General features: G+C 35.9%; 1 protein-coding gene across 21 annotated transcripts in view; it reads right to left on the minus strand.

The window, feature by feature from the left end:
* Positions 1-27361, minus strand: part of PSD3 (pleckstrin and Sec7 domain containing 3) — an 800398-nt gene that overhangs the window by 161815 nt on the left and 611222 nt on the right. For 20 of the 21 annotated variants that reach the window (XR_008421602.1, XM_053900975.1, XM_053900974.1 and 17 more), the window contains one exon: positions 17498-17691. Coding sequence is in view for 20 of the 21 variants with exons in the window: in XM_053900975.1 (XP_053756950.1) it covers positions 17498-17691 (194 nt within the window). In the remaining variant the exon portion in view is untranslated. Of the gene's footprint in view, positions 1-17497; positions 17692-27361 lie in introns of those variants that run through there. The other variant, XM_053900984.1, reaches the window with a different exon arrangement.

Here is a 27361-nt window from a genome sequence, read left to right on the forward strand (position 1 = left end):
GGATAAAGAAGATGTGTTGTGTGTGTGTGTGTGTGTGTGTGTGTGTGTGTGTTTATGTGTGTGCAAAGGAATATTATTCAGCCATAAAAAAGAATGGAATCTTGGCATTTGTGACAACATGGTAAACCTAAGGGTAAATGCTAAGTGAAATAAGACAAAGACAAAATCTGCATGATTTCACCTATATGTAGAATCTAAAAAACAGATGAACAATCAAAACAAAATAGAAACAGAATAAATTGGTAATGCTGGGGTGGGGGGGATGGGCAAAATAGGGGAAGGGGATTAAGAGGTACAAACTTCCGGTTTTAAAGTAAGTCATAGGGATGTAAAGTATAGCATAGGGAATGCATAGTTAAGAATGTTGTAATCACTTTGTGTGGTGAGAGATGGTAGGTAGACTTATGATGATTATTTCATAATGCATATAAATGATGAATCACTAGGTTGTACACCTATAAGTAATACAGTATGTCAACTGCACTACAATAAAACAAAATAAATGAATAAATGGCCTATCTACTTTCAAAGCTCAAATTAAGTCTGTAGTATCCAGTGATAACATCTTTGCACACATATTTCTGCCACTGTAATTATTTCCTTTAAAAAAACAGCAGTGTATCGGGGCGCCTGGGTGGCTTGGTTGGTTAAGCGTCTGACTTCAGCTCAGGTCACGATCTTGCGGTCCGTGAGTTCGAGCCCCGCGTCGGGCTCTGTGCGACAGCTCAGAGCCTGGAGCCTGTTTCAGATTCTGTGTCTCCCTCTCTCTGTGACCCTCCCCCGTTCATGCTCTGTCTCTCTCTGTCTCAAAAATAAATAAACATTAAAAAAAAAATTAAAAAAAAAAAAAAAAACAGCAGTGTATTTTTCATTTCAAGTTTTTATCAAATTACTGAAGAATTTCATATACTGCATTAAATAACCATAACGGAGATATCAACGTTATTCTCTTTTCACAAATGTTAACTATATAAAAAATCTTTAGAGTCAATAATTCCAATAGAATAATTTCTAAAAATCAGATGCAATGAAAACAGTACATTCCTCTTTCAGAAAGTAATATGTCAGAAATTATGAACACAGATTTTTTTTTTGGTGCTAAAAGACTGCGGTTTCTATTCCATGTGCCCTTGTCAAGGGTTTCTGAGAATGGTGGGTAGCTTCTTTCAACCAACTTTAGTCCACTTCAGGAAAAGGTGGATTTTAAATTAAAGGCTTTAGTCATCAAAATGGAACTTAAAAACTTAAAATGTATTCTTTTAGTCTAAATGTAGAGTTATGAAGAAGCATTACCCATCAAAAACAGATTAAATATCACCAACACTAGAATGTCATATGGGGAACTAATACTGAGAACTCAGAGGGCTGCCCTCCAGGCACTGCTCCTTGTTTGACCTGTATCAACAGCTCAAAGGCTTCATTATGCACCCAGCTCCCACAGTGCAGCAAAATGGAAAAGGGGAGGAGACCTTACCATATTTTTAAAATAATTGCTTTGCTTTGCCTCCACTTAAAGAGTCTTTATGTAACAGGAGGAAACAACTGTCTTCTGGAAATAAGAAAACCATTTCAATTTTATTATCTTTTAATTATAGTGTCACTGTTCCAATGTTACACAATAGGAAAGAATTCTGCCTGTACTGCCATTATAAATTCTATTTTCAGAATGTGTGACTCAGAATAACATCTACTCTCTCAAACTGGATATGTGGGACTAAATTTCCAAAACTTTTACTGACAGGGTTTACTGTGTAAACCCTTGTAAAGTGAGTAAACTTCCCTAACCTTCTCAAGATACTACCAAACACTCCTTAAACAAAAAGTAGTTAAATGAGATTAAAAATATGAACTGAATGTGGTTCTCACTTTCTTACAAAGTAATCCACATTTCAATATTTCAAATTAGAAACAAATCTCATGTGGGTAAAGTCATTGAATAATCTATGCTGGAAATGCAATGTGATTAAAGTATTTCAAAATAATTAAAGTGATATGGCCACAAAATTATTAGCTACCTTGGTTCACTTCTTCTGAAGTCCTCCCATTCCATTTCCAAAAGAAAGCACCTTTTAGCATTTGAGCTATTACTTTGGGTAAATTTCCATTGCATCCCTAAACAATGTGCTGTCATCATAAACTGTAAAAGAGACAGAGAGGGGGACACAGAATCCAAAGCAGGCTCCAGGCTCTGAGATGTCAGCACAGAGCCCGATGTGGGGCTTGAACCCACAAACTGTGAGATAGTGACCCGAGCTGAAGTCAGACGCCTAACCGACTGAGCCACCCAGGTGCCCCATCTCCTCTCCACTTTTACCTCTCACCTTTTTTCATCCATCCTCTTACAGAGTCAAGGTGGACAATATTTATATTCTAGGTGTAGCCATAATTAAATCTTTCACATTTCTAACTGTAAAAAGCAATCAAAATTCTATTATTGTGGTGAAGTTTTAAAATGTTATATTGTAGTGATGGTACTTACAAAATTTGGTTTTTGGGTTTTCTAACTGTTTTCTCACACAAATTTCAAGCAAAATACCAACTATTTCTAAATTTCCCATGCAATCAAGTGTTCCATCAAGTTTTTAAAAATTATTTTTTAAGCTTATTTATTTTGACGGGGTGGAAGGGAGAGGAGAGAGAATCGCAAGCAGGCTCTGTGCTGTCAGCAAGTTCATGACCTGAGCTCAAACCAAGAGTTGGATGGTCAACCGATGGAGTCACCTAGGTGCCCCAAGTTTTTAAAAATTATAAAACATTAATGCATCTAAAGTTTATCAACAGCAATAAAGCAAAAAAAAAAAATGCCACTATCACCTAATTAAAAAAATAAATCAATATAGTTGAATTGCTGGGTACTCATCATTGATTCCATGTGTTCTCTCTGCCAGAGGTAACCACTATTCCATATTTAATTATTTCTTATGTGAATGTATTCCTACTAAAAATAGTACTGTTCTGAATGCTGTAGAATCTTTTCATAAGTGTGTATTCTTCTGCACATTGTTTTTCATTCAACATCATATTTGTGAGTTATCCATGTGGATACACAGAACTCTAGTTCCTTGCATTTCACTGTTACATAGTTTTCTATTATGTGATATATGTAACCCATCCAATCCCTTGTAAAAGGCCATTTAGGCTGTTTTATTTTCAGCTATTATAATGCTGCTATGAAATTCCTCATTATAAAACTGCAAGTTTCTGTTGATATGTACCTATGCAGGATTGGATAAACTGAGACATAGGTTGAAGTATTTTCAACTCTATTGATGATCGCTAACTATCTTCCAAAGTGGGGATACCACTGATACATTAACAGAGTAGGAGAGTGTTCGTTGCTCTAAATGCTTGCCAACATCTGGTATCATTCTTTCAAATTCTTGTCAATGTGACATATGTGAAATATTATCTCATCATGTGTTTAATTTGAATATCCTTGATTATTGCTGAGGTTGGGTATCTCTTCATATATTTATTAATCATCTCAATGTCTTTTTCTGTGGTGGTTTGTTCAAATTGTTGCTCATTGTTCTACTGGGTTGTCTTTTCTAATTAATTTAACATTTCTTTAAATGTATACTATGGAGGGGCGCCTGGGTGGCGCAGTCGGTTAAGCGTCCGACTTCAGCCAGGTCACGATCTCGCGGTCTGTGAGTTCGAGCCCCGCGTCAGGCTCTGGGCTGATGGCTCGGAGCCTGGAGCCTGTTTCCGATTCTGTCTCTCCCTCTCTCTCTGCCCCTCCCCCGTTCATGCTCTGTCTCTCTCTGTCCTAAAAATAAATAAAAAACGTTGAAAAAAAAAAAATTAAAAAAAAAAAATAAATGTATACTATGGATACTAATCCCTGTAATGTGCTGTGAGTATCTTCTCCCAATATGTGGATTGTCTTTTAACTTTCAAAAGAGTATTTTAATATAAAGAAGACTTTACTTTTGGGGGAGCTTGGGTGGCTCAGTCAGTTAAATGTCTCACTTAGGCTCAGGTCATGATATCATGGTTCATGAGTTTGAGCCCAGTGTCAGGCTCTGTGCTAACAGTTTGGAGCCTGGAGCCTGCTTCAGATTCTGTGTCTCCCTCTCCCTCTGCCCCTCCCCAGCTCATATTGTGTCTGTCTCTCTCTCTCAAAAATAAGTAAACATTAAAAATTTTTTAAGTCTTTAACACAATCATGCCTATCAACATATTCTTTCACGGTTTTTGTTTTCCTAAATCTTAAGAAATCTTTCCCTACCTAAAGATTACAAAGATACTGTTCCACAGCTTCTTCTAAAAGTTTTACATTTTGTCTCTCAAACTTTTACTTTTAATTTACCTGAAACTGATTTTTCTGGTTGGACTGATGTGGAAACACACATACAAACACCCCATCACACCCCACATGCACACTATCACATACTGCCCGACACACCATACCCTCCTATACATTGCATCCACATATCCCCCCACTCAGCACCATTTACTGAAACATTTCTGATGTTGCTAAATTACTGAAATACTTCTTATGACATCTATCAAGTTATTATAAACAATGGCCACTGCTGCTTCTAGGCTCTCTTCTATTCCACTGTCCTATCAATGTCTTGTTATCTGAGAAAATATGTAAGCATGGTCTGAACAGCACTTTTTCCATTCAATTTTGAACATTATGTGTGTAGTACCTTAGCTAACAATGTATGTATTTAAAAATTTATACTGTGGATGCTAGACTGTAATTATTCTCCACATATTACACCTAACTGTAAGCTCCTTAGAGGAGAGAGGCTATGTTTAATATAAATCTACTGTGTTAGGTACTCGAGGAGTGCTTAATTCACATAGAGAAAAAAAATCATTACTTGCACCTCAGCTTATATAGGCTGTGGTAATAAAAACTAGACAACAACTTCAGTTTTTGCAACACTGATACTACTAAAATACAAAGACAGCACTATGTATGATTTTATTCACCTGCTTGTTCCCATCTCTTGTGTGCTACATCAGTCTAAATGGGGGACAGGTATGGGGGTCACAATCTCAAAGACTCTAGGGCCAGAAAAGTAGCAATTATTGTCAGAGAAGGCCTGGTACAGGGAATTGTAGAAACTATGGTCAACAAGAAAATGCCTAACTAAATCATGCAATTCAGTTTATATAAAAGGGCTGTGTTGGCCAAGGAACAAAATTCTCAGCCCCTGCTGGCTCTAGTTTGAGGCCTCTAGTCATCTAAATACATGTGACATAGTGACAGACTGTCCCTGACTACACAAAAAAATGCACAAATTAAATATTTCATAAGCATATTTTCTCTTAGGCACTGCTTTAAACAATATGCTGTAATTAGTTTGCTATAATCAGATTTTACTCCTATCAGGTGCTCTGCTATTCTCTACTACAGGCTTAGTTAAGATGTTTAATATCCATTTCCTCCTTAACAAAATGTAGATACTAATAATATCTACTTCCTAGAGTGAAGATTAAATGAATTAATGCACAAAGTGCTTAGGATAAAGCTTTAATAGTGATTATCACTTTTACCACTTTATCACTTGATTATCACTGTTATCATCCTCATTTTTTGAACATTTAAAATTTTGAATATCTTGTCTACCTTTCTTGATTTACCTTTAATACCTTTCTTGATTTCCACAAATTTCCCACATCAGACTAATAAAACTAAGAGGTTATACTGAATTTTGTATTTTACTTTGTCTGACAAATTCAGAAGACAGTTTGCTTTCCAAATTTGACCTGTCAATACTTTACCTTATTGTCAGATTTCATGAGTCTGATAAACACATATACTTCTATGAAATATACAACATTTGCTTTCAATCATGATTTGTCTCCTCCAGTTAAAATTTCTGAGTTGAGCTTATTTTTAAAAAGCTAAATAAATTAATTAAATGAAGCAAAGGAAACTTCTAAGGTTTTTAAAATGCTTATGAGCAATTACAGATACATCTGACAAACTGAGTCCTTAGAGTTAACTAAACAGTGAAAGATACCAAATATTGAGTCAGACAAGAGGTCCTTTAGAAACAAGTTAATCAGGGTTTTAATCTCTCCATAGTTTTAACCAAAATCTTCACTTATTAAAAATTTTTGGTAATATCTGTATCAGAGTAATAGCTATAATATCAGAGCACCTGGATATGTTTACACACACACACACAAACATATATATGTATATATACACACACAGACACAAATATATACAAATGCATATATACATATATATGTGTATATATACACACACACATATATATATACATATACACATATACATATATATATACATATACATATATATATATATGTATATATATGTATATATATAAATACGATATAGTTCTAGGTACACTGAACATGATAACCCAAATAAAGTGTTTACAGACTTCGGATAAATATGTCAAAAAGGTGTCATTACACAGATACCTCAAAAATTATTTGAAGCACTTATTCCAAGAAAGCTCCACTGTTGTTACTTTTTTAATGTACTGGAAGTTAAAAATGATCTATTTCAAAACACACCAGACATTAGTAACATAAAGTATATTCTGAATTTACTTATAGTGATCACCTCTTAAAAGAAAAAGGCAAATGGTCCAGAAGCAGTTCAGCCATTCCAGTACATTTCCAAGAAGCAGCAGCAGTCTATCACTGAGAAAAACCAGTTCAAACGGATATGATTTAAAGTCCAACAAGTAGGAGGTAGGGAGAGCATGGAGATTAGCTGGGAAGCAAACAACTCCTTTCTGAATCTCCAAATACATATCTAACGAGTTCAATTGTACTCAAAGGCTTAGAATTCCTTATCACTTTCATAGCTCAGTAAATATTAAGTCTTGAGATCTGAGACAACTAGAAAGAAATTTCTTAACAAAAGGGATCAGTCATCAATTTAGTTCTCCTTATGCCTATGAAAAATTAACTGTTACAAAAACTGCTCCCCTGTCATAAGAACTAGAAAACAGAACAATACATATAAAACAAAAGTTTTTAGATGTTGTATAATAGGCAGCTTTGAATAGATTCCAAAGAGAAAGGAACAAATGAGGTTGGTAATCCCAGATTACTGCTTGGAAGAAATAGCTAAGATCCAGTAGTGAAAGAGGGTACCAAAACAGAACATGGAAGTCATGCTAAGTTTGGTATGGCTGAGGTGGCTAGAACTGTCCAGCAGAGGGAAAGCTACACAAGAGGATAGCTCTGGAGATTTACAGAGTTAATTCCCAGGTCTTGGCTAGAGCACTAACCTGAGTACATGTGAAAGTAAATTATCCAAGGTGTTGGAAAGAACTACCAAAAAGTAGTGGAATAAACAATTTCAAAAACTCACATAGGGCTGGGAATAGTCTGTGCTCTCATCAGACAGAGTACAGAAAGACTTTGCAAAACTAGGGCAATGGAGTCTAAATAATGCTTTAGTATGAAGCTAAATAAATCCCAGAATAAAGGCTGCTTTGGATACATCATAACTAAGGGTAACAGCAAGCCTCTAAAGGATTCAGTTATTTTACAAGTTACTTATCCATACAGTAGAATCCAGTATTCTTTAAAGTAATAAAACTAAATCTAGTCTTCCAAAATGTCACATGTCTGGTATTCAAATAAAAATTACTAGGAATGCAAAGATAAAAGTATAACCCAGAGGCAGCAGAACAATTAAAGTAACAGTCTGGAAATGAAAGAGAAAGGAAATCAAAAAGAAGAACCTTAAGAACCATATTGTAAATATGACAAATATGCTCAAGGATATTAAGAAAAACACAATCTTGATAATGAGAGAAATGGAGGATAGAAAAGATTCATGATGCAGTTTCAAAAGTAAGAATACTATATACACAACGATAAATACTGTTGTAAACTTGAAGACACAGCAATAAAATGTTACTAAAATAAGGTCCTGAAACTACATAAAAGATTTGGAAAAAACTGAATAAAGCCTCAAAGAACCTTTCGTGTAATACCAAGTAGTCAAATATACAGGAAACTAGAGTCCCAGAAAGAGGGGTGGGTGCCATAGAAATAAAGGCTAAAAGATATCCAAAATTGGTGAAAAATATAAACTGATGAATCCAAGAACGTCAACCACCAGACAAGGAAAAAGAAAACCACATTAAGACAGCTCATAATAAAACTGCTGAAAATCAAAAAGAAAAAGAAAAGTCACCAAAGCAGTCAGAAGGAGGAAAAAAAAACATGCTAAATACAGAGGAACAAATAATGTCAGCAGGCATTTTGCCTGAAATCACACAGGGCATTGAACAATGGAATGTTTTTAAATTACTGAAGGAAAAGGAAAACACTGCCAAATAATTCTACAACCAATAATCATAAATTCCTAAAATTAAGATGCAGTGTACATTAAAATTTTTTTAATTAATTTATTTTAAGAGAGACAGAGCACAAGCAGGGAAGGAACAGAGAGAAAGGAAAAGAGAGAGAATCCCAAGCAGATTCCATACTACCAGCACAGAGCTCTATCTCACCAACTGTGAGATCATGACCTGAGCTGAAATCAAGAGCCAGACGCTCAACCACCTGAACCACCCAGGCACCCTTGCATTGCACATTTTTTTTAAAACCAATAAAACATGAGAACATTTCTTGCTAGCAGGACTTTACTATTAAGACATATTAAAGGAAATTATTTAAGAAAAAAAGATACTAAGTGGAAATCTGGAAAAGCAAACGGAAACTTAGTATCCCAGAAATAGTCAATGTGTGGGTGAAGGTAAAAATCACATTTCTATTTAAAGCAAAAATAATCACCATGTACTAGGAGTTTTACAACATATACACAAGTAAAACATATGACAGTAGCACAAATGCTAGGAAGAGAGAAAAGAAAATAGCCTGTTGTAAGGGTCTCAAACTACACGTGAAGTAGTAAAATTTGAAAACAGACTGTGACAAGTTATAGTGTAAATCCAAAAACAATCATTAAAATTATTAAACAAAGAGCAAAGACAATACACCAATATTGAAGAAAGAATCACACACACACACACACACACACACACACACACAAATCTTAAACAAGGCAGGAAAACACTCTAGTTAAAACACAGAGATTGTAAATTGATAAAAAGCAAGACATCAATATGCTGTATGCAACAATTTTAAAGACAAAATTATAGATTAAAAAGCTAGAAAAAAAATCTAAATATCACACAGAAACTAAAAAGAAAGGGAGAGTTACTATGTTAATCTAAGACAAAGTGGATTTCAAAATAAGTAAGACCAGGAATGAGAGGGATCATTTCATGATAAAGGAACCATTTTATCAAGAGGATATAACATGCATAGCTAGGAGGAATGCAAAATGGTACAGAGACACTTTGGAATAGTTGGGAAGTTTCTTATGAAGTTAAACATATACTTAGCATACACCACAGCAATCACTCAATCTCACTCCCTTATTCCAAGGTAACTTTTTTTCCTTTTTTCAAATTTTTATCTAAACTCCAGTTAGTTAACAGACAATGTAATATTAGTTTCAGCTGCAGAATTTACTGATACATCACTTACACACAGCAGCCAGTGCTCATCACAAGGGCACTCCTTGATACCCATCATCCATTTAACCTGTCCACAAACCTACCTCACCTCCAACAAACATCAGTTCGTTCTCTATAGTTAAGAGTCTGTTTTATTTTTTCCCCCCTCTATGTTCATTTGTTTTCTTTCTTAAATTCCACATGAGTGAAATCAGACAGTATTTGTCTTTCTCTGATGGGCTTACTTTGCTTAGCCTGATACTCTCTAGCTCCATCCATGTGGTTGCAAAGACAAGATTTCATTCTACTGTTTTTGGCAGAGTAATATTCCATTACATACATATACCACTTCTGTATCCATTAGTCAGTTGATTGCCATGTGGGCACTTACCATAATTTGGCTATTGTTGACAATGTGCTATAAATACTGTGGTGCATGTACCCCTTTGAATCGGTAGTTTTGTATCCTTTGGGTAAATACCTAGTACTTCAACTGCTGAATCATAGGGTATTTCTATTTTTAACTTTCTTTTTTTGAGAGAGAGAGAGACAGAGAGAGAGAGACAGCGTGAGCAAGAGTGGAGGAGGGGTAGAAAGAAGGAGAGAGTATCCAAAGCAGGCTCTGCTCTACCAGTTTGGAGCCCAATGCAGAGCTTGAACCCAGGAACTGTGATATCATTACCTGAACTGAAACCAAGAGCTGATCAATCAACAAACTGAGCCACCCAGGTGCCCTTCTATTTTAACTTTTTGAGGAACCTCCATAATGTTTTCCTCAGTGGCTGTTCCAGTTTGCATTCCCAACTGTGTAATGGGGATTCCCTTTCTCAGTAAACTCAAAACATCTGTTGTTTGCTGTGTCATTAATTTTAGTCATTCTGACAGGTGTGACGTGATACCTCAATGCACTTTTGATTTGTATTTCCCTGATGATGAGTGATGTTGAACAACTTTTCACGTGTCTGTTGGCCTTCTTTGGAAAAATGTCTACTCATGTCTTCTGCTCATTTTTTAACTGGATTATTTGTGTTTTGGGTGTTGAGTTTGATAAGTTCTTTATAAATTTTGGATACTAACGTTTTATCAGATACATCACTTGCAAATATCTTCTCCCACTCCAAAGATTGCCTTTTAGTTTTATTGATTGTTTCTTTCACTGTGCAGAAGTTTTTATCTTGATGAAGTCCCAATAGTTTATTTTTGTTTTTGTTCCCCTTGCCTCAGGAGACTTATCTAGTGCAAAGTTGCTATGGCTGATGTCAACAAGGTTACTGTCTGTGTTCTCTAAGATTTTAATAGTTTCCCACCTTACATTTAGGTCTTTCAGCCATTTTAAATTTATTTTTGTGTGTGACGTAAGAAAGTGGCCCAGTTTCACTCCTTTGCATATTGCTGTCCAATTTTCAGAACACCATTTGTTGAAGAGAATTTTTCCCATTAGATATCCCTTCCTGCTTTGTTGAAGATGAAATTGCCATATTGTTGTGGTTCATTTCTGGGTTTTCTACTCTGTTCCACTGATCCATGTGTCTGTTTTTATGCCAGTACCATAGTGTCCTGATCACAACAGCATTGCAATATAACTTAAAGCCTGGAATTGTGATGCTTCCAATTTGCTTTTCTTTGTCATGACTGCCTTGGCTATTCAGGGTCTTTTGTGGTTCTATACAAGTTTTAGAATTGTTTATTCTAGCTCTATGAAAAATGCTGGTGGTATTTTGATAGAGATTGCATTAAATGTGTAGACTGCTTTGGGTAGTAGACATTTTAACAAGTTTGTTCTTCCAATTAATGATCACGGAACATCTTCATTTCTTTCTGTCCTCTTCAATTTCTTTCATCAGTGTTTTATAGTTTCCAGAGTACAGATCTTTTACCTCTTGAGTAGGTTTATTTCTAGTATCTTAGGGTTGTTGGTGCACTTGTAAATGGAATCCATTCCTTGATTTCTCTTTCTGCTGCTATATTATTGGTGTATAGAAATACAAAAGATTTCTGTACCTTGATTTTGAATCCTATGACTTTACTGAATTCATGTTTCAGTTCTAGTAATTTTTTGATGGAGTCTTTTGGGTTTTCTATATGGAGTATCACATCATCTGCAAAGACTGAAGTTTGACTTCTTCCTTGCTGATGTGGATGCCTTTTATTTATTTTTGTTTTCTGAATGCTGTGGCTAGGACTTTCAGGACTATGTCAAAGTAACAATGGTGAGAGTGGACATCCCTATCTTGTTCCTGACTGTAGAGGAAATTATCTCAGTTTTTCCCCACTGAAGAAGATATTAGCTGTGGGTTTTTCGTATATGACCTTTATTATGTTGTTATGTTCTCTCTAATAACCCTACTACATTGAAGGTTTTTATCACGAATAGATATTGTACTTTGTCAAATTTTTTTTGCATCTGTTTAAAAGATCATATGGTTCTTATCCTTTCCTTTATTAATGTGGTGTATCATGATGATTGATTTACAAATACTGAACCACCCTTGCAGTCCAGGAATAAATCTCACTTGATCATGGGGATTCTTTTAGTGTACTGTTAGATTTGGTTTGCTGCTATTTTATTGAGACTTTTTACATCCATGTTCATCAGGGACATTAACCTCTATTTCTCTTTTAGTGGAGTCTTTATCTGGTTTTGGTATCAGGGTAATGCTGGACTCATAGAATGAATTTGGAAGTTTTCCACCCTCTTCTATATTTTGGAATAGTTTGAGAGGAATAGGTATTAACTCTCCTTTTAATGTTTGGTAGAACCCACCTGTGATGCCACTTGGCCCTGGAATTTGTCGGGAGAGTTTTGATTATTAATTCAATTTATTTTCCAGTTATTGGTCTGTTCAGTTTTCTATTTCTTCCTATTTAAGTTTTGGTATGATATCTTTCTAGGAATTTATCCAATCTTCAGGGTTTTCCAATTTGTTGGCATATAATTTTTCATAATATTCTCTTACAATTGTTTGTATTATGTAGTGTTGGCTGTTAATTTTCCTCTTTTATTTTTATTTTATTTTGGTCCTTCCTTTTTCTCTTTTTTTTTTTTTATAAATGTGTCTAAGAGTTTATCAATGTTACTAAGAAATCCCTAGTTTCATTGGTCTGCTCCACTGTTTTTTTAGTTTCTATACCATTTATTTCTGCTTTAATCTTTATTATTTACCTCCTTCTACTGGCATTAGGCTTCATTTGTTGTTCATTTTCTACTTCCTTTAGGTGTAGGATTAGGTTTTTCATTTGAGATTTTTCTTGTTTCTTGAAGTAGGCGTGTAGCACTGTATACTTCCACCTTAGGACTGCTTTTCCTGCATATCCCAAAGGTTTTGGACCACTGTGTTTTCATTTTCATTTGTTTCCAAGTATTTTTTAAATTTCTTCTTTGATTTCCTGGTTGACTCATTCATTGTTTAGTAGCATGCTGTTTAACCTCCAGTATTTGTTGTCTTTTCAGTTTTTCTTGTGATTGACATCAAGTTTCATAGTGTTGTGGTCAAAAAAGATGCATGGTATGATCTCAATCTTTTTGTACTTTTTGAAGTCTCATTTGTGACCTAGTATGCGATCTATTCAGGGGAATGTCCCATGTGCACTTGAAAATAATGTGTATTCTGGTGTTTTAGGATGGAATGTTCTGAATATATCTGTTAAGTCCATCTGGTCCAGTATGTCATTCAAATCCATTGTTTCCTTGTTTAATTTTTTTCCACAGATGATCTGTTCACTGATATAAGTGGGTGATAAAGTCTCCTCCTCTTATTGTATTATTATCAAGGGGTTGCTTTATGTTTGTTATTAATTGTTTTATACACTTGGGTGCCTCCATCTTGGGTGCATAATAACTTCCAACTGTCAGATCTTTTTGGATAGACTCCTTTATTATGATATAGTGCCCTTCTTCATCTTTTGTTATAGTCTTTGGTTTAAAGTGTACCTTGTCCTATATAAGTATTGCTACTCCAACTTTATTTAGGTGTCCACTTGCATGATAAATATTTCTCCATCCTGTCACTTTCAAGGCAGAGGTGTGTTAGGTCTAAAATGAGTTTTTTGTAGGCAGCATATAGATGGGTTTTGTCTTTTTATCCAATCTGACACCCTATGTCTTTTGATTTGAGCATTTAGTCCATTTTCACTCAGAATAACTATCGATGGATATGTATTTAATGCCGTTTTATTCCTTCTTTTGTCATGGTTTCTGGAGATGTTCTCTTCTTTCTTGTTTTTGTCACTTTGGTCTTTCCTTTCTACTCAGTTCCCTTTAAGTTTTCTTGCAGGGCTGCTTTAAACTCCATTAGTTTTTGTTCATCTGGGAAACTCTACCTTTCCTTCTATTCTGAATGATAGCCTTGCTGGACAGAGTATTCTTGGCTGCAAAATTCTCCCATTCAGAACTTTGAATACATCATGCCAGTCTTTCCTGACTTGGGAAGTTTCTGTTGAGAAATCTGCAGCGAACCTTATGGGTTTCCCTTGTAAGTTAGGGACTTCTTTTGTCTTGTTGCTTTTAAGATTTTTTTTTTTCTTAATCACTATATTTTGCAAATTTAATTATAATGCCTTAGTGCTAGCTTACTTTTGTTGATTTTGATGGGAGGTTTCTGTGCCTCCGAGGATCTAGAGAAATTTTCTGCCCCCTTTTCTCTCTTCTACTGAGACTCCTGTAATATGAATGTTATTATGATTGATGGAGTAATTGAGTTCCCTAAGTATATTCTCATGTTGCATAATTCTTCTTTCTCTGTTTTATTCAGCTTCACTAGATTTCATTATTTTATCTTCTACATTACCTAGTTGTTTCTCTGCTTCTTCCATCCTTGTGTTCATTGCATCAAGCCTGTTTTGAATGTTACTGCATTTTTCATTTCTGTTTTTAACTCTTTGTTAAATGTGGTAAGGACCTGCATGAAGTCTTCCATTATTTTCTCAAGCCCAGTAAGTATCCTTATGATTGTTGCTTTAAATTCTCCATCAGGTATGTTACTTATATCTGTTTCTCTTAGATCTCTGGCCATGGCCTTGTCTTCTCCTTTCATCTGGGCTAAATTCCTGTCTTGGCATTTTATCTAAGTTTCTATCCTCTTCTGTATATTAGAAAACTCCATTAGGTTTCCTGCTTCTAAGAATAATGGCTTTATGAAAGTGATCATATAGTGCCCAGGGCCTGGTACTTCAGAGTGTGATGTGTGCACTCTGCTGTTCTTTTCTGGCTGCTGTATCCTTCAGGCCAGTTGTCTGTCTTGCCTGCAGTTGACAGTGTTTGGTCTTTGGCCAGAATGTGTCAAGTTTTAACTAGGTATATTCTGGTCTGCTTGCTAAATGAGATATGATACTACTTCCACCTGAACTAAAGTCCTACAAAACTCTCTGGTTGGGAGCCATGGTGTGGGCAGGGGTTTCTGCTGGTGTTCTATGGAAAGGGAACCATGCTAGGATGGGGGAAAGCTTGACCAAGAAGGGCAGTAGTGTCAGAGCCCAGGGGTGCGGGGCTTGGTATAAGTAGGTTAGGCAGCCAGTATTGATGCTATGCTGCTTCCCACAAATGGCTCTGTGTTTATGGTGAGGGCAGGGGAGGGAAATGGCACCAGCCAGCTCCTTTCTTCAAGGAAAGGAGTCCCTGTGCATGCTGTCTCTTAGGAAAGCAAGCTGAGAAGAGTAAATAATCTCCCCTCTGTGTGTTCTAGGTGTGTTTCAGATTGCTGTATCCACACTGTCTGCCTCCAGGTTGTTAGCCTGTGGTGCCCTCTGAGCTGTATCACAGCCAAGCCTGCTAGTCTTAAAACTCCAGGCTTTAGGGATGTGGTGTGGGCAGGGGTCTGTCACTGGTCTTCCAGGGGAGGGTCCCACCTAGGCAGAAATTCTTAGGTTGCTAAAAAGACAAAAGTCCTATGACATACTGTCCTAATCAATCTAAAGTACTCAAAGGAGTTAACTAAGGCTTTAAAGTAGTTATATTGGCAGAAAAACCTAGTGTGATATGAGTTCTGTCTCATCTGCTAAGCAACTCCTAGATTTTGTACCTATACTCATATAAAAGTGGGCTAATAAGGGAGTAGAGCTTCCAGCAAGGGAATTTTCTCCAATAATCCTCCAAGATGGCACAGGGAAACATGAAACAAAGAAAATGTCATTGATAGGCTGAATCTGGGGACTCTTTGGAATAAGCTAACCAATTATGTCAATCCATTGCTAGGGAAGGGACTCAATGAAAAAAGACTCAATTAGGTTAACTTTGTTATCCTTATGAGGCAGAATGTAGAAAATTACATGGAATAAGTGATAGCTATCTTCCTATTTTTGCTTTTTTGAACTGTTATTTTAAATTGCAGTTATTCTGTTTTTTGCTTCTATTACTTTACATGAAGTATGTCAGACATTTCTATATATTTTTAATTTAGCCTATAAGTGAATTTACATCCCTATCTGAGACAAAATGGACACCAATCAGCTATTAATCTTGGAGATGAGAGTCACTTCTAGGCATGGCATGTGGGACAGAGAATGAGTGTATCTGTGGTTATAAATGGAAAACTGTACTAGGTTCAGCAAAAGCACCATTTGAACTGGATGGAGAAAGGGTGTGTGTGTATGCTGGCAACAAAGAAATGAATACTATTGTTTTGTCTACCAAAAAGACCCCCTTTTCTGTATTTTATTCATTCTTGAGGGAACTTTTCTATTTGCATTCAACCAAGTGTGTGCTGTCAATCACAGTATTCCATCCCTCTGTAATACAAATCAGAATCCTGCCACATAATATACTAAATTCAAAGTTAGGAAACGAGAATACTTTGGTGACAAAATTGAACACATAAAGTAATGCTGCTAATAATTATGTATCTAGCCATGTGAAAGAGCCCTGTTGTAAGGAATACAGGTGACATGCACTATAATGCAGAGACAATATAATAAAGTGTCCTGGTGATAATTCTTCATTTTAAGTGTGGCCTTGCCCTTTTTTCATAAGCCAGTCAGATTTGCTGTCACTTGCAACTACAAGAGTCCTGACACAATTCTCTTAGAAAAAATCAAGTAGTCTAGTAGGCTAGTATATAGAGTGCACAGGAAATATGGTAGAGGTACTCCTAAGAAACTTGGGAAAACTGAGAAACTTAGCATCTTAAGTCAGTTCCAAAGCCACTCTATTACAGTCTTTCTCTTGACTGTAACCTAACAGAAAGTACTACCACAGTAAGAAAAAGTCACAGATGGAAATAGTGGTAATGTCCATCCAAGCACTACATGTTTGCATCTGTAGGTAGGTAAGGATACCCTAAAGGTTTAACCTACTAATTGTGAGCATACATACTAGCTTACCTTAGCCTGTCCAACTATATCAAATTGCTATTTCACTCTACATAGGCTATTCTAAGCACAGAAACATACTTCATTTCTTTCAAATTTCAAACACTATTATCTGTCATAGGTAACTATGTCTCATACTTCACAAAGCTATCAGATGGGACTCTAATTTCCCAATACTAATTATACCATGCATGCTTATGTTGCACCTATCCATCTTCCACAAAGGCCAATCATTCAAATGTGCATAGACTGCAATTCTTTCCCTTCCTGTTTTGTTTCTGGGATCTTACATTATTGATTATTCTATGTGTTATACATTAATTCTTCCCCACAACCATGAGAGATGTAAACTCCATGAAGACAGATACCTTTTCCATCGTATTCATTGCTATATTTTTGATGCCTAGCACATAGTAAGTACTCAAAATTATTTGTTGAAGGCAAGAGTAAATAAATGAATAAAAAGCTAGAAAGGAATAATCTGTAAGAGGTCTTCCATTTCTGAAGTTCTATAATTCTACTTGGAGAAGATCAAGTGTGACAATGGATTTCTGAGGGTTAGAGGCATCATCAAACTTCAGTAATACTTTTCTAGACAAACCTAATATAATTTTTCTTTATTCTTGACTTTACTTCAGATAAATTCACTTTAAATTTTGAGCCTCAAGATGAAATAATTAAAATAGAAAATGACAATAACAAATTATGCTTACTCTTCTTCCCATCCATATCTGCATGGATTTTCCGAGCCAAGAATCCACTTTTGTATATAGCAGCATTTGGGTCATGAGGAATGTCTAAGAATGGGTTGGTAGTACTCCCAATACGACTGATGGTCTTTGGATGTGTTCCATTAGCCTTCTCATCAGTTCCTTCAGTTGGAGATTTTTTTTTCTCTTCATCATCTCTAAAGGGAGAAAACACAGTTTGAGCACCTAACACAATATTCAATGAACAAAGTTATTTAGTGTAATAAACTATCATGTTTTCCAATAGTCCATCAGTCTTGATAAAAACACTATAAGAGCTATCACTTACTGTGTGTCTGTGTCAAATATTAATGATCATAAAGATCTTGTAAGATGGATATTAGTATCCTATATTACAGATAAGGAAGCAAACTGAGAGAGTTTAAATAAATTCCCAAGGCCACAGATCTAGTAATCAAAGAGAGATGGTAAGGTAATGACTGCAAAATCTCTAAAGCCTTTGCTCTTTCTACCCACTACCTTCATACCTGTCTTCTTTCAAAAGAGTGAGGATTCTTTTACTGAAATCATGATTTTGATTTTGATTTTTACATGTTTTAGCACATCGCCAAGTACACAGAATACAATGAATAATTTTAGATTAAGTACAATGAATAATACTGAACTATATCCACCAAATAATCTCTTATATTGAAACCCCCAGTAAAGCTATCAATGTGGTAGGATGGTGGCGTCATTTAGTACTTTGGCATCTTCTAGCTACAATTTTCTCAACTGCCATAAAAATGTGGGGCACCAGTGAGAAAACCAATTGCCCAGTCTTTTGTGAATCTCTGTTCCTTCAAGCAGGGAAAATCTTTTAATGTACACTTAGTATGAAGTTTGCAGAAAATGGATGCTTACATTCAATTAATAAAGAGGAGTGAAATGAAGATGAAAGCTAATAAACTGATAAACTGCTGAAAAACACAACACCGAATTAAGAACATTTGTCTTATTTCACCTGTTTCAATTTCTTGGCTTACCTTTGTTTTTACTGTTTATTAGACACTCATGATTAAAGATTTTTGATTAAAACTTCAAAATAACCACCACGAAAATATATTTAAAATAAACCACAAAATTAACAATTATCAAAGTTGTGCATTTGGTGATCAAATTAAAAATGTGTTTTTTTTCTCCATTGCTATTTGATTATTTAAAGATAATCTTTTGTCTTCCTGCTTTAAAAATTTTTTATCACTACATTTTGTAAATTTAATTGCAATATGTCTTGGTGTTGGTCTGCTTTTTTGCTTTGGATGGGAGTTCTCTGTCTCCTGGATCTGGATGTCTTTTTCCTTTCCCAGATTAGGGATGTTTTCATCTATTCTTCCCTCAAATAAATTTTCTGCCCCCTTTTCTGTCTTCTTCTTTTGGCACTCCTATAATGTTACTATGCTTGATTGAACCACTGAGTTCCCTAAGTCCAGTCTCATGTTGCATAATTCTTCTTTTGTTCAGCTTCGTTTCTTTCAATTATTTTGTCTTCTAGGTCATTGTTCCTCTACTACTTACAGCCTGCTGTTCATTGCATCAAGCATGTGTGTAATCTTGTTTATTGCACTCTTATCTCTGAATGGTTCTGTTTTCACTTTTTTATTTCTGTGGCAAGGGTCCCCTGGATGTTTTCTATACTTTTTTTAAGCTCAGTGACTATCCTTATAATTGTTGCTTTAAATTCTCAATCATGAATGTTACTTATATCTTTTTCTTAGATATCTGGCTGTGGATGTAATTTGTTCTTTCATTTGGTATAAATTCCTCTATCTTGACATTTTGTCTAAGGCTTTGTCTTTTTTTCTGTGCTAGAAAAGCTAGTTATTTTTCCTGCTCCTGAAAGCAATGGCTCCTTAAGGAAAAGAATATGTAATGTCCTGGACCTGGTGATTCAGGGATTTTCTCTGGTGTGTGCTGTCTCTGCTCTGCTATTGTGCTTTGGCTGCTGTATCCTTCAGGCTGGTCATCTGCAGAGGCTCTCCTTGCCTTCTGTGAGCAGTGTTTGTTCCCTGGTCTGAATGTGGCAAGTTTTATGTAAATTTGCACTGGTCTACTTGTAAAATGAGACCTGACACAACCTCCACAAGAACACTATGGTCAGTAGACATGGTATGGGCAATGGTTTCTGCTGGTCATCTGGGGTTGGGGCCCACCATGCTGGGAATGAGGCATGCTTGCCTGATAAGGGCAGTCCCACCATAATGTAGGGAGTTAGGGCCTGGTGTATGCAAGTTAGGCAGCCAGTGTTGGCAATATGCTACTTCTGGTAGGTGGCTGTATTTTTGCTGAGGGGTTGGGGATGGAATTGGCACTAGCCAGCTCCTTTGTTCCTGAAGAGGTATCTCTGTGAATGCTTCCCATCAGGCACATGCCCCAAGAGTGAATAATCTCCCTCTTGGGTGCCCCAGGCATTTTTCAGATTGCTGCTTCCATGCTGTTGCCTTTGGTTGGTTTGCCTGCCTTCTCTCCAGGAGCAGCACAGTGCCCTCTGGACTATATCCCAGGCAAGCATCCTGACCTTTAAAAATCCAGGCTCTTGGGTCACTTGGGAGGCTTAGTCAGTTAAGTATCTGACTTTGGCTCAGATGATGATCTCAAGGGTCATGGGTTGGAGACCGGTATTGGGCTCTATGCTGAAAGTGCAAAGCCTGCTTCAGGTTCTCTGTTTCCCTCTCTCTCTGCCCCTCCTCTCTTGCTCTCTCGCTCTTAAAAACAAACATTTTTTTTTTAAAAAAATACAGGTTCTAAGCAAGTTCTCATGATATCCAGCCCGTCTTGTTTTCCAAGGCAATGGCTTTGAGGCAATATTCTCCTTGTGTGTTGCTCTCTCTCTCATCCTTTTCTGTGACCACAACTCTCTCCCCTCTGTAGCACCTGGAATCAGTTTCTCCCCTAAACCATATCTCCGTACTTCCTACATTCTTTGATGAGGATTCTTCTCTCCCTTAAGTTGTGGAGTTTGTTGTCAGTCTTCATGTCAATTTCTGGGTTCTTTAGGATGATCTGATAGTTATCTAGTTGTGTTCACAGGACAACATGAGCCTAGGATCCTCCTACTCTGCTGTTATCCTCCTCTCCCTCTGGAATTACTGATTTATGCATGTAAGAGATTTAATTATTTATTCATTTATTTTAAATTAATGGCCACTATTGATTTTCACAAAACTATCTTCCGAAGGCTGCAAAAATCCTGGAAAATCATAATTAGTTACTGTATGGATCAGATTTCCTCTTCTATGTTGCTTTATTAAAATTTTTTTTGCATGTAGTTGACCATTTAATGTGAGATATTTAAAGTATATAGTATGAGGATTTAATATACATCATGAAAGGGGTCCCTCATTGATTTAACACACTCCTCACCTCACACTTATATATATATATATACACACATATATATAAATTTATATGTATATATATAAATATGTACATATATATATAATATATATATACACACTTATACATATATAAATATGTAAAATTATATGTATATATAAATATATACATATATAAAAATATATGTGTATATATATATATATAAATTTTGTGTGTGAAGATATGTAAATTCTATTCTCAGAAAATTTCAACTATTCAATGCACTGTTATCAACTGTACTCAGCATGTTATACATTACTTCCTTAGATTGTATCCATCTTATAACTGAAAATTTATATTCTTTTATCACTTGTTCCCTACTTCCCTCACAACTCAACTCTTGAAAGTGACATATTCTTCACTGTTGTAAATTCAACTTTCTTTTAAAATTCCACATATTACAATACAACAAGGGATACCATGTAGTATTTGTCTTTCTCTGTCTTCAGTTAGCATAATGGCTTCCAGATTCATTCATGTCTACCACCTATGACAAGATTTCACTCTTTTATAAGGGTGTGTAATATTCCATTGTGTATATATAGTTGTATCCACACATCTGTAGATAGACACTTAGGTTTTCCCCATACTTTGGATATTATAAATAATTCTTCTATAAATATGAGAGTACAGGTAATTCTTGCAGATAATTATTTTGTGTTCTTTGGCTATATATTCAGAAGTGGGATTATTGGTAGTTCTATTTTTAATTTGTTGAGGAACCTCCATGCTGTTTGCCATAGCAACTATATAGGTTCACATTTCCACAAACAGTGTAAATATCTTTCCCACTTAGTAGGTTGCCTTTTTATTTTGTTAACGGTTTCCTTTGTTGTGTGGAACTATTTAGTTTGATGCGGTCTCACTTAATTTTGCTCTTGTTCCTAAATCTAAAAATTCACTATCAAGACCAATGTCAAAGAGCATACTCTTTAGATTTTCTTCTACGAGCTTTATGGTTTCAGGTCTTATATTCAAAGATTTAATCCATTTTGAGTTGATTTTTGTGTAAAGTAGAAGACAGAGGTCCAATTTCATTCTCTTCCATGTGGATACCCAATTTTCCTAAAAACCATTTCTTGGATACATAATCTTTTCCCCACTGTATATTCTTGGCTGTCCTGTTAAAAATTAATTGAACAAACTCTATGAGTTTATTTCTAGGCTTTCTATTCTGTTCCATTGATCTGTGTCTGTTTTTTACATCAATACCAAACTGCTGATTACTATAGATTTGTAATATAGTTTGAAATCAGGAATTATAATGCTTCCAGCTTTGTTCTTCTTTCTGAAGATTGCTGTGGTAAGATATCACAAAAAAGAGAACTATAGGCCAATATTTCTCATTAATATAGATGTAAACTTGTCAACAAAATATTAGAAAAGTAAAGCCAACAATATATTTAAAAAAATTATACACCATGGTCAAGTGGGATTTATTCTGTGCATGCAAGTGTGGTTCAATATTTGCAAAACATTCAACAAGATATGTCACAGCAATAAGAGAAAGGATAAAAAAAACACATTTTAATACATGCAGAAAAAGCTTTCTACAAAGTACAATTTTCATTCATGATTAAAATCATCTGCAAAGTCTGTCTAGAGCTAACATATCTCAATATAATAAAGGCCTCATATGAAAAACCCACAGCCAAAATCATACACAATGGGAAAAAATTGGAGAGCTTTTCTGGTCAGGTGAGGAACAAAACAAGGATGTCCACTTTCACCACTCTTATTCAACATGGTACTGGAAATCCTAGCCACAGAAATTAAACAAAAGAAATAACAGGCATCCAAATTGGTAAGGAAGAAGTCAAACTTTTACTATTTACTATTTGCATATGACATGATAGAAACCCTAAAGACTTCACCAAACAACCACCAGAACTGATAAATGAATTCAGTAAATTTGCAGGATACAAAAATCAATTGAATTCCTATACTCTCATAATGAAACAGCAGAAACAGAAATTAATAATTCCATTTAACAGTAAGATACCTAGCAATAAACATAACTAAAAAGGTGAAAGACCTGTACTCTGAAAACCATAAAACATTGATAAAAAGGGGTGCTATGTGGCCGAGCTGGTTAAATGTGACTCTTGATTTCGGCTTAGGTCATGATCTCACAGTTCATAGAGTTTGAGCCCTGCATCAGGTTTTGCACTGACAGTGCAGACCCTGCTTGGGATTCTCTCTCTCTCTTTGTCCTCTGCACTCACTCTATTTCAAACTAAACAAATAAAAATTAAAAAAAAACACTGATAAAAGAAATTCAAGACAATGTGAAGAAATGGAAAGACAATCCATGCTCATGGATTGGAAGAAAAAATTTTTTAAAATGTTTAAACTACTTAAAGCAATCTACAAATTTAATGCAATGCCTATTAAAATACCACCAGCACTTTCTACAGATCTGGAATTAAGAATCCTTGGGTGGCTCAGTCGGTTAAGCATCCGACTCTTGATTTTGGCTCAGTTTGTGAGATTGAGCCCGACATTGGGCTCTGTGCTGGCAGCGTAGAGCCTACTTGGGTTTCTCTCTCTCCCTCCCCTGCTGTCTCCCTCAAAATAAACACACTTTTTAAAAAAAGAATCCTAAAATTTGTATAGAACCACAAAAGTTTACTCCAAATAGCCAGAGCAATCTCGAAAAAGAAATACAAAACTGGATGTATTACAATTCCAGACTTCAAGTGATATTACAAAGCTGTAGTAATCAAAATAGTATGGTACTGGCATAAATACAGACACGTGGATCAATGAAACATAATAGAAAACTCAGAAATGAACTTAGAACCGTATGATCAATTAATCAGCAAGGCAGGAATTAATATACAATGGGAAAAAGACAGTCATTTTAAAAGTTTTTATTTAAATTCCAGTTAGTCAACACACTGTGTAATATTAGTTCCAGGTGTACAAAATAGTGATTCAACACTTCCATACATGCCTCAGTGCACTCCTTCATCCCGATCGCTTGTTTAACCCATCCCCCAATCTGCCTCCCATTCTGGTAACCATCAGTTTGTTCTCTATAGTTAAGAGTCTGTTTCCTGGTTTGCTCCTCTTTTTTCCCCTTTGTTCATTTTTTTTGTTTGTTTCTTAGATTCTGCATATGAGTGAAACCATACAGTGTATATCTCTCTGACTTATTTGATTTAGTATAATACTTTCTAACTCCATCCACGTCATTGCAAATGCAAGATTTCTTTCTTTTTGATGGCTGAGTAATATTCCATAGCGTGTGTGTGTGTGCGCGCGCGCGCGAGCGCGCGCACACACACACACAATGTCTTCTTTTCATTCGTTAGTCTATGAACACTTGGGCCGCTTTAAAATGTGGCTATTATAGGGGCGCCTGGGTGGCTCAGTCGGTAGGGCGTCTGACTTCAGCTCAGGTCACGATCTCGAGGTCCGTAAGTTCGAGCCTCGCATCGGGCTCTGGGCTGATGGCTCAGAGCCTGGAGCCTGCTTCTGATTCTGTGTCTCCCTCTCTCTCTGCCCCTCCCCGTTCATTCTCTGTCTCTCTCTGTCTCAAAAATAAATAAAACGTTAAAAAAATTTTTTTTAAAAATAAAATGTGGCTATTATAGATAATGCTGCTGTAAATACCAGAGTGCATGTATCTCTTCCAATTAGTGTTTTTGTATCCTTTGGGTAAATACCTAGGAGTGCAATTCCTGAATCTTAGGAATCTAGTTCTATTTTTTTAAGGTTTATTTTATTTTTGAGAGAGAAAGAGAGAGAGAGAGCATGAGTCAGGGAGGGGGAGAGAGAGAGATGGAGACACAGAATCTGAAGCAGGCTCCAGGCTCTGAGCTGTCAGCCCAAAGCCCGATGTGGGGTTCGAGCTCATAGACTGTGAGATCATTACCTGAGCTGAAGTTGGTGCTCAACCAACTGAGCCACCCAGGTACCCCAGGGTAGTTATATTTTAACTTTTTGAAGAACCTGCATGCTGTTTTCTACAGTGGCTGCACCAGTTTGCATATCTACCAACAGTGTGAGATGCTTCCCCTTTCTCTGCATCCTTGCCAATACCTGTTGTTTCTTGTACTGTTAATTTTAGCCATTCTGACAAGTATGAGGTTATTATCTTATTGTAGTTTTGAGTTGCATTTCCCTGATGATAAGTGAGGCTGAGCATAATTTCATGTGTCTGTTGCCCATCTGTATATCTCCTTTGTAAAAATGTCCATGTCTTCTGCCCATTTTTTAACTGGATTATTTGCTTCTTGGGTTTTGAGTTTAATAAATTCTTTGTATGTTTTGGATACTCATCCTTTATCAGTTATGTCATTTGCAAGTATCTTCTATTCTATAGGTTACCTTTCAGTTTTGTGGACTGAAGATAGTCTCTTCAACAAATGGTGCTAGGAAAACTGGATAGATACATGCAAAAGAATGAAACTGGACCATTTTTTTCACCATACACAAAAATAAACCCAAAATGGATTAAAGGCCTAAATGTGTGAGCCCTAACCATAAAAATCGTAAGAGAACATAGGCAATAACTTCTCTGACATCAGCTGTAGCAACATATTTCTAGGTATGTCTCCTAAGGCAAGGGAAACAAAAACAAAAATAAGCTATTGGAAATACATCAGAATGAAAAACATCTGCACAGTGAAGGGAATCATCAGCAAAATTGAAAGGCATGTAATACACGAACATACACAGATGCACTCATGCTCACCCTGGAATATTACTCAGCCATAAGAAAGAATGAAATCTTGCCATTTGCAACAACATGGTTGGAGGTAGAGAGTATAATGCTAAGCCAAGTAAGTCAGTCAGAGAAAGACAAATGATCTTACTCATGTGTGGAATTTAAGACACAAAACAAATGATTACAGGAAAAATAAAAAGAGAAAACTGAAGAACAGATTCTTAACAATAGCAAACAAACTGATGGTTACCAGAGGGGAGGTGGGTAGGTTTATAGGTGAAATAGGGGAAGGGGATTAAAGAGTATACAATAAAGAATATATAATAAATAAAATAAAATTTAAACAAACATTTAAATAGGTTTGGCTATTTGACATCTTTTGTGGTTCCAGGCAAATTTTAGGAGTGTTCTATTTTTGTGAAAAAGTGGTATTGGAATTTTGATAGGGATTGCACTGACTCCATAGATTGCTTTGTGTGGTACAGAGACGTTAGCAATATAATTATGCCAAGCAGTAGACACAAAATACTTTTCCCATTTATTTGTGCCCTCTTCACTTTCTTTTATCAGTGCCTTATAGTTTTCAGTGTACAGTCTTTCACTTCCTTCATTAAATTTGTTCCTGGGGCACCTGGGTGGCTGAGTCAGTTAAGCGTCTGACTTCGGCTCAGGTCATGATCTCACAGTCCATGAGTTCAAGTCCTGTGTCGGGCTCTGTGCTGACAGCTCAGAGCCTGGAGCCTGCTTCAGATTCTGTCTCTGTCTTTCCCTGCCTCTCCCCTACTTGCACTCTGTCTCTCTCTCTCTCAAAAAAATGAATAAAACATTAACATTTTTTAAAATATTTATAACTAAGTATTTTACTGGTTTGGATCCTGTTATACTTGGGATTTACTTAACATCTGTTCTGATAGTTCATTGTCATTACACAGAAACACAAATGATTTTTGTATATTGATTTTACATATATTGTGCAACTTTACTGAGTTCATTTATTAAATCTACTAGTGATTCTGTTGAAGTCTATAGGGTTTTCTAGTTTTAATGTCATTTGCAAACAGAGATAATTTTACTTCTTTTTAAACTTTTTAAAAGATTTTTTAAAAGTTTATTTATATATTTTTGAGAGAGACAGAATGAGCAGAGGAGGGGCAGAGAGACAGGGAGACAGAGGATCCAAGCAGGCTCTGTGCTGTGAGCAGAGAGCCTGATGTGGGGCTCAAACTCACAAACCTTGAGATCCTTATCTAAGCTGAAGTCAGAAGCTTAACCAACTGAGCCACCCAGGCGCCCCATTTCTTCCTTTTTTATTTGTATGCCTTTTCTTTCTTTCTTTCTTTCTTTATTATTATTATTATTTTTTGCCTAACTCCTCTGGCTAAGGCTTCCAGTACTATATTGAATAAAATATCAAGAGTGGGCATCCTTGGGTATTGTTCCTGATCTTAGTGGAAATGATTTTAGCATTCACTGTTGAATAGGATATAAGATACGCAGTTGTCACACTTAGCCGTGACTATGTTGAGGTACATCCTCTGTACCTAGTTTGTGGAGAGGTATCTTAAAAAAATGTTAAATATTATCAAATGCTTTTTCTGAGTTTACTGAAACAAAAATATAGTTTTTATACTTCATTTTGATCATGAAGTATATCACATTTATTGATTTGCAATGTTGAACCATCTGTGCATCTCTGGAATAAATCCCATCTTATCATGGAGTATGATCTTTTCAATGTGCTGTTGCATTCAGTTTGCTAATATTTTATTGAGGATCAT

Source organism: Panthera pardus, unplaced genomic scaffold, assembly GCF_024362965.1.
Source record: "Panthera pardus isolate Hobbes unplaced genomic scaffold, ASM2436296v1 HiC_scaffold_13, whole genome shotgun sequence".
NCBI classification, from domain to species: domain Eukaryota; kingdom Metazoa; phylum Chordata; class Mammalia; order Carnivora; family Felidae; genus Panthera; species Panthera pardus.